Consider the following 8,926-nt stretch of genomic DNA (forward strand, 5'->3'; position numbering starts at 1 on the left):
GCGAGATTCTTCCTTTCAGAGTTTTCTGGATTGTGTTAGTCATCTTCGGGTAGAAGGGTAAGCTAACCCTTTGAAACTCTTTACGATCTGGTTGTGATTCCTCTCATGTTTCCGTAGTATTTTGTTAATGAAACCTTCGTCCCAATAATTCAATATAGCGGAATCATAGATTTTCTTTTTCTCTTCAAAAAACTCGTTCCTTTCCATTGGAATATTGTAGAGGCGGTGAGCCATTGAACGGTGTGCGGCTTGCTTATGGGAGCCAAAGTGATTAGTCTGTGGTAATATAACTTCAACCTATTATCCTCATTCTTCGAAATTAACAAATCCAGGAACGGAAATTCTTCCTCAACTTCCTTAGCCACCGTGATTTCGATTCTACTATGTTTAGAATTTAGTAATTCAAGGGTTTGGTTTAGGTAGCGTTCCTTCACAACAGCAAAAATGTCGTCTACATATGTACGCCACACCCGAGGAAAGACGTTTTCTTTTTCCAGGTCGATTTCCAAGGGGCTGCTCGTTTGCGTTCCAAATGTCTACCGGGATTTTTCCAGGGATTTAATTTCTACAGGGGAATTTCTGCTTAGAATTCCACGAATATCGGCTACTGTTCCTCCAGAAATTCTTTCTAGGCTTTCTTTAAAAATCCTTTCAGATATTTTCCTGAGATTTTTTCAGACATTCCTTCTGTAATACCAGTAGCAGATATTGTTGGGATTCCTCTAAGAACTCCTGCTAGGATTCCTCCAGAAATTACTGCTGATACTTCAGCAGGATTTTCCCTAGGAATTTGTAACTCTTCTAGTGATGTAAGGCTTTCTCAAATTGTTTCTTCTAGAGCTACTCTGTGGATTAATCCAGGTATTGTTTTTAGAAATTTCTTATGGATTCTTTCAAGAATTCCTCTTTGGATTCCTTCAGGAATTCTTTCATTTATTTTTCTAGGAATCGCTCAAACAATTTATCCAGAAGTTCTTCTGGGAATTTCTCCAGGATTCCTTTATAGATTTCCCTATAGGCTTCCCCTATGGATTTCTGCTGGGTTTCTCTTGGGATGTTCTCCAGGAATATATCTTGTTATTGCTTGAGAAGTTTCTCTTGAGATTTCTTCCGCAATTCCTGCAGAGATGTTAGAACTTCTCAAGCTATTTCTGCTGGAGTGCTGGGATAACTCTAGATATTCTCCAGAACTTTCTTCGTGAATTCCTCCGTAGATTTCTTCAGAAATTCCATGTAAAATCCTAACAGGGGTTTCTTCATATATTTCAGTAGAAATTTCTCCAAATCCTATAGAGATTTTTACAGTAATCACTTACGGGATTCTTTCTTCCAATAGGGTGGAGCTTATGTTAAAAAATCTATCGGTATGATCTCCCAAGTGAAACGTGATCTACTGATAGGGGTTTCTTCATATATTTCAGTAGAAATTTCTCCAAATCCTATAGAGATTTTTACAGTAATCACTTACGGGATTCTTTCTTCCAATAGGGTGGAGCTTATGTTAAAAAATCTATCGGTATGATCTCCCAAGTGAAACGTGATCTACTGATAGAAAAAAGTGAGCTGTGTAATAAAAAGCGATTTTGGTTGATATTTAGGGGTTGCGCAAAGGGTTTAGAGGAATTTATGTTTAGTAATTGAGTTGTTTAGTGAACAAACTTTTACTCTTTTCTATAACGTAATTAAAAGAGCTTATTTTTCTGAGTATAACATGATTTTATTCCCTGGCCAAGTTCGCAGGGGTTGACGGTATTAAAGTGAAGGAGTTTCATTTTGATTATTGTAATGTAGTGTTCTTTAGTGAAACATACCACCTTTTTAACACTTTAATGCGCCTCCAACGGTTCATCACGAACCGGCTGCTGCAGATGGAGTATGGCTGATCATATGCATCAGACATGCTCGATAAACACGGAGGAACCGCCGGGGCTCAGTAGAGTCTATTCCCAAGCAATAGTTCCAAGTCGGTTGGATTTGAGAAGGTTTTGAAGATCGTTACAAATCCTAATAATAGTATTATAGGATTTGTGACAGGTTTTGGAACCTTTTACAGCCAGCTGACATCAAAATGTTGTTTGGGCTCTATTTCCCACGTTTCTCGGTTGATTTTGATTAGTTATTTATTAATGTCAGAGTCGCTTTTTTCGAATTTTTACAATGTTAGTTGGTCATATTTTCTTTTAATAAAGCAATTAAAATCGACCGAAGAATTAATAGTGGGAAGGAGATTTGCAGCACTTAATTGTGCTGATAGATTCGAAGCTAACGTGCGAACACTTAAACGCATTGTTGACGTCAATGCGTTCGACGTGACATTTTGGACAAAAACTGACTGCTTTTTATTAACTGAACAACGTTACTTGTGTATGACTAGGTTGACATTTCTAGGCTACGCTTGAGAAAATGACATGGTTTATGTAGGTAGGACCGATAGGACAATTGAACGAATTTTAATATTTTTCATAGTATTTGTAGGGGGATGAATACATAATAGTTGACATGCAATCTTTATTATTTTGAAATTTTATTGCAATTAACTGACCATTATGGCGTATTTTTGTTCAACTCTTAGATGGTATTATGACACCAACAGAAAAATATCAGAAGTTCAGTTACATGTGTCTGTGGGTTTTAAACCGATGACAATTTAGGGACACAAGAGATGAACACAGAGAAGTAGAAAACGATTAGCGAAATCAAGAAAATAATTTGACACAGGATCGACTATATTTTAACATACGGGGTTCGATTGATTCGATGAAAAAAATACAAACATACGACAACTGACTTCACGAGAAGAAAAACATATTGAACCATACCTCAAAATCAAACAAGAAGACAAACACAAACCGTGTGACCATAACATTACATAGGCAAATCCTGACTGACTAACGAATTGAAAACTTTCCAACCTTCTACCGTAACTTTCTGAGTCAGTAGGCAACAATGTCTTAATGGATATCATTTTCCGCGTACGGCTGGCAAACTGCTTCTGAAAGATTACGTTCTCTTTTCTATCTTCGGGTCTAGAGTAGAGGTTTCAACTCTATTCAGAGTGCAGCTAGAAACCTAGCAAAAAAAAGTATAACATGATTTTATTGTGTGTCAATTCCTGTATTTTGATGGTTAAATAAACAAAACAGTTTCAATTACCGTGGACAGTATGACTGTTCAATCGATAAAATGATAGTTAGACCGCAGACAGACGTTCAAGTTTGACTCAGCAGCTTGTGTAAAAAACATGGCCGCCACAAATTGCCAAGTGGCAATCAGCGAACAGATGGCGTTAGCGACGTTCATATTCAATCGCTGCCTTACATGTGCATTGCGACCAACAACTGTCACCACGGTCGTCTTCCAGCCGGATGGCGGGAAAAGACCGCACGTGTTGCACGCTAATAATGTTTCCACATAATTTGTGCAGAGTAAATGACTTTTATTTAATGTCTAAAATCTTTTGCACAAATTAGCGCAGGACTCTTGTAAAATATTTAACACATTATTACTTTTATTTTACATAGATTTGCTTGAATAAAACTGCATTTGGATGAACTTCACTCGCATTGGGAAATCTTTGTGAATGTGACGCAAATGTAGGAATGATTTTAACAGTGTTTGTTTTGATTTTATTTTTCGGTGGGTGGTGAATTGGGTGGTAAGTATGCGGCTGGAAGCACGTGGTTTCTCAAACTGTCAACTGCAAGTGACTGCACTGTGGCAATCGGTTGCCTAGGTGTCGCTAGTGAAAATTTACATAGAAAATTTGAATAAATTTGTTCGAGCTAGAACGTCTGTCTGCGGTTAGACCTAAACAAAAAACTTTAAATGCATTTAAAAAAAATGATGAAATTTTGAGTTTCGACAACTTTTTGAACGTAGATTCCGATTATGGAATTATCTGGATACCTCTAAAGAGCCTTATAGCTTATCCATGGTAATATGATGAAGATGTTAATGTGTGGCTGTTGTTGCTTTTTAAGAAATATTAGGAGTTGCCGTTAGCCGCTATCCAATTATCCGCGCCCGTTAGAGTTCTACAAGGACTCACATTAGGGTTAGTGTCAGTCAGGGAAAGAGCAATTAAACGATTAATAGTAAGTACCGGGACTGGGAATAAAACCTATGACCATCCACTTGTTAAGCAGCTTGTGACCAACTACATCATGGGCCCGGCGTGTTTCAAATTTACCTTCAAAAAAATTAATCGCTCAACTTAGAAATTCGATAAAAAAAAGTTTTTGTAAAACAATGATCTTGATTTCGTAATATCTCCCTGAACCAATATGGGAAAACGCGAAACAGCCATTGCAAACTTCAAATTCTTTCGTCAGTTTTCCTACTTGTTCTTTTCTTGACTGTTCAGAACAGCATAAACCGAATAAGCCGTGTTCAGCGTCTGTAAAATGATAGTATATCTTTGTTCAGTATTTAAAAAAAAGCCCATCCATTTTCTTACCGATGTAAAAGCATCCAGATTGAAATTGAAGAACCCTCCAGCTTTCAACCGAATCGATTCCCCGGTACGAAGCATCATCATTTTCAGATCCTTGCGGTCTTCCATCGCCAACTGGTACCACTCCGAGGTGTACAGTGCATTGGTCAGCGTTTGGCTTTTGAGGGTGATGTCGTTCCCGAAGTAGCACGGCATGAAAATTTGCGTCAGCATTGACACCATGTAGAAGAACATCGGAATCGAGGTGCCCAGATGATCGATGATGCTTATCTGTGGAAGTAATTTAGGGATTTACTGAGGATATGTTGTGTTTCTTGCTGGACTGGCTGAAATACCGACGACAGACGAAATACTATGGCACAAATGGTGATTCCACTGGCACAAATCTGCGCGAAAACACCCCATGAAACTGCCTTCTCTATGTCCCTTGCAAATCTGAAGATTGGAAGTTGTGGTGAAAATTCTTATAATCCTAAATTTAAATAACTCACTCATAGATTCGATTATATTGCTGAATTTGCGCCACAAACTTCCTTCTGTAGTTGTCCTTTTCAGCGTTGGTTCCGGCTCGTGGAACTGGCAGGCAGGCAAATTTACAGCTCAGTAAATCCAACTGCTGTCCAGCTATCGACAGTAGATAAGCGATGTTCATATCACCAGACACGTTCAAACAGCAGTGTCCAATCATGCCGATCATCTGGTAGGCAAACAGAAGGTAGTAATTGTTCAAATGGTCCCTGTCCAGCGGGACCCAAAAGAACCAATTGAAAAATGGTAACTTGAGTCTGTCATCGAAAAGAAATCCGAAATGGCTCGTGGCGGCACAAATACTGACGAAGAAGTACATCAGCATGAGTTTGCTAAATCGATCGAAATACAGATAGTATTCCTTTCCATGTTTGGGACACGTCGGTTGAAACTCCTTGGAGATCGAGGTCCTGTGCAGTGCGTAGATGGTTTCAAATTTGTTCACGGTGATAACGTTTTTGGTCAGCATGGCCAGCTCCGTAGGTAGAATAAACAGTATCTCGCCCCAGAGTTCTTCGGAATTCTCCGTGAAAAAAGAACTGATGAACATTGAGAACAGATAAACTCCGGTGAATAGAAAATGATAAACTCGACGGTATGTTCTGTAGAAAGGGCTTTCGTCTTCGGTAGCCCATATTCCGTATATTTTCCAAATCCAAAATGCGGCCCGTTGACTCGGAATGAAGTCGTCGAATTGTCCCATCGTAAGAGATGCAACTGACTTAACATACTAACTATCAGTTATAGTTAATGCAACTCATCCATTTATTTAGAAAAGTTTGATCATGAAACCAGTAATTTTGTGGGCGGTGGTGTCAAGCAAAACTTTTTGGTCGAAAGACCGTGATCTGTTGCTGATTGTACAGGGCGGAATTTTTCGAAGCGGTAGACTTCATGATTATAGTTTAAAATATGAAAGTATGAAGTATATAGATACCAAGTTAAAACTGGTTATTTCTATCTCAATATTTCTCACTAGAGTGACAAACGAGGCGGAAGATTCTAAGCCAATGCTCTGAAGCTTATTTGGAATTCAAAATTCACAAAAGTTTATCTATTCATTGATTTCCTTTCTCATTTCTGAGGTGAATCGTAAGTCAAGCCTTAGTATTAGGATTTGTTTTATTAGTGGCAACAGTATTCATTCATCCAATAGTAAACGCAAAAAAAAGCTTATCATGTTTAGTTTTGATCACAAGTAGTAAGCCGCATGGTTCCATTAATCTCCCATTGCATACACCACCTACCTCCTATAAACGAATATACAGGGGATGGCCAAAATGTTTGGGATAGGCAACTTTTTTTCTCTCACAAAAAAAGTTCAACAAGCTATACTGCCGTTATACGCATAGTTATCCCATGTTATATGGGATTCCCATATAACATGGGACAATCGGGCGTAGAACGGCAGTATAACCCAAGTAACAATTTTGATGTTATCGAAGTTTTTAGCGATTCAAAAACCCTAACCATAAAACCATTGATGCCGACTTGAAAATACTCTCGAGCTCCTTTATGCCTCCAAAAGTCCACGATCTGGCTAGTTGGCCCAGCCTTATTATAATCTACAGGACTTCGTATGCAAACTGGCTTAGGATTTCGGGTTGTATCATAGTTTTATCAACCTTCTAAATAAAATCATATTCTGACTTGTCAAATATTTGTTTTGATTATTTTTCACTATCAATGTTCGATCGTCAGAATAAATTATGCTTGGTTGTTTATCCAGCCATGAATTGGAAAGATGCCGATCTGGAATTGAGATTTGTTTTCCTCTTTAATATGTGTTAGGAGACATGCCACGGGAAATTTGTGGTGAATGTGACTGTGATAAAGACAAAAAATAAGTGCGCCACACATACTGTGCATTAATAGGAAGTTAAATGCATTTAATATACTCGGTGCAATTGGGCGTGAAAAAGGTTTTTTCAACATAGCGGAGTTTCAAAAACATTATGTAATTTTTCTGAAAATAATATGACGGAAACGTGTTGAATCGTTAAGTTTGATTTTAAGCGCTGTACGTGAAATCATAAAATTGAGTAATGATTTTTCTGTATTTACATAAATTATGCCTGCAAGGTGACATATTTTTTGATAAAACTCTGCGTTCCTGAAGATTTCTCCAATAGGACTAACCCTCCTAAGGTGGTCATAACCCAAGTAACATTTTAAGTTTTGTTCGGCTCTACAAGAGATCTTCATGACCAATTTTATAAAACTCGCAATAAAACTGAATCATACATCAAAACCTCTTGATAACCTCTTTAAGAGCATCTTCCGGCTAAGTGGACCACTCTCGGAGAGGTTTTGCAAACCGCATTAAGAGTAGCAATAAACCCGTTTTAAAACCTAGTTGAAAAATTCTCGATTGTTGTTGTTTTTTTTTCAACAAAAACTATGACAGCTCAAGATGCAGAGAAGCTTCTTCGATGGCACGTTAAGTTCAGGAGGATACATCATTCGTAAGTAGAAAGCGATTATTTCAAAGCAATATTTTAGTAGTTATTGTGCTGGTAGCCTTATGCGCATTCGAATTTACCGTGAATATTGGGGTTGCAGAATCAAAAAATTAATGCGCTTCGAAAATAGTGAATATTATCATCTTGGAATGAAATAAATCAATTTGTGAATTTAGTAAAACTATCTCGAATCACAAGAAAACTCAGCAGAGAGAGTTTATTTATGTGAGCATGTTATGAAAATGGTGGCAAACTATCAATTCATTGCTTATTTAAGTAAAATTAACTATTTTCCGTTCACGTTAGCTAATTATTCAATATGGCAACAACCATAATCAGCGAAAATAAAACGAAAGCAAGTTTACTTTTATGATGACCGCAATAAACCTAGCAGTGTCGTAGTTCTGCTTTTCCATCAACAGATGTCGTTACTAATCGAACGGATCGCCATCTGTTGAGAGTTTTAACAGTTTTATTGTGGTAATAATGATTGCCAGAAGGTTTACATATCGGAAAGTTTTGTTTACTCTTAAAATCTGTCTTTATGGATATCTTCAAGTATACTATAAAACATTTTATCAATGGTTTTCATAAAAGCAGTCATAAAACTGTGAGTTTTATTTATTGCTGTAATAAAACATTAATAAAAATCAAAGAAAACCAATCAGCAATGAAATTGTTACTTGGGAACTGAGCTTATGATGGAACTAACGGTCTTATCACAGCATTTATTGGTCTATGATACGGCCACGAAATCTTTTGTTGGTTATAAGTGTTGCCTCACAGTTTTGTTTATTTGTTTACAAAAACATCTCTCCGACAACAACCGCAAATGCAAGTTTTATTGAAATGGCATATAATTAGTGATAAAACCAATTCATGACCACTTGCAAGTATTTAAATGACAATTTTATAGCAGAAGTTATATGATAGTTTTATGGAATGCCAAAGGTGCAAAGTAGAAAACTACCACATAAAACTAGTATAGAACAACTAGCTTTTACAGATGCTCGTATAAAACCAGGATAAACATGAATAAATCTTCAAGGCATGCTGATTGTTACTTGGGAACTTTTCATAGAGCGCATCAAAAAATCTCAAATTTTGACTGTTTGTCAACCTATTATGTGTGCATCATTGGTACAAATTTGGGCTCGATTGATTAATATTTCGCAAAGTTAGAACCGGGTAAAACATGCGGCTATTTTTCAAACGACTCATTTTTGAGGTGTCATATCTCGGAAACCAGTGAACCGAATTGAAAGAAATTTTGAACGTACACTAACAATATGTCAATGCTTCACAAACTATTAAAACATGGGTACTTTTTAAACGTTGAAAAAATTTATCATGGATTGACACTTTTTGAATTTTTCTCGAAAAAATGTAATTTTTTGACATTAATGCCAATAAATTTTAGTGTTGATATCCAAAGATTTTCCACTTCTGTTCTCAAGTTATCTGTAATCAGATATATTAGAGC

The 8,926-nt window shown here is 37.0% G+C and overlaps 1 protein-coding gene across 1 annotated transcript; it reads right to left on the bottom strand.

Annotated features, from left to right (window-relative positions):
• Positions 1-4,336: 4,336 nt before the first annotated feature.
• On the bottom strand, positions 4,337-6,166 carry LOC109402010 (odorant receptor 94a-like). The gene is made up of 4 exons (XM_019674619.3): positions 4,945-6,166; positions 4,789-4,888; positions 4,457-4,723; positions 4,337-4,396 (listed from the first exon to the last, which is right to left on the bottom strand). The coding sequence occupies exons 1-4, from the start codon at positions 5,682-5,684 to the stop codon at positions 4,337-4,339; spliced, it is 1,167 nt and encodes a 388-aa protein (XP_019530164.3). The 5' UTR covers positions 5,685-6,166.
• Between the last annotated feature and the right edge of the window lie 2,760 nt (positions 6,167-8,926).

Source organism: Aedes albopictus, chromosome 3 (assembly GCF_035046485.1).
Source record: "Aedes albopictus strain Foshan chromosome 3, AalbF5, whole genome shotgun sequence".
Taxonomy (NCBI): domain Eukaryota; kingdom Metazoa; phylum Arthropoda; class Insecta; order Diptera; family Culicidae; genus Aedes; species Aedes albopictus.

What these genes read in the sequence shown, in the direction of transcription:
- LOC109402010 (XM_019674619.3), bottom strand. Translation starts at nt 5,684, where the DNA reads ATGGGACAATTCGACGACTTCATTCCGAGTCAACGGGCCGCATTTTGG. An exon ending in TAGTATTTCGTCTGTCGTCG is followed by an intron (nt 4,724 to 4,788) that starts GTATTTCAGCCA and finishes TTACTTCCACAG; the next exon opens with ATAAGCATCATCGATCATCT. An exon ending in ATCTGGATGCTTTTACATCG is followed by an intron (nt 4,397 to 4,456) that starts GTAAGAAAATGG and finishes ATCATTTTACAG; the next exon opens with ACGCTGAACACGGCTTATTC.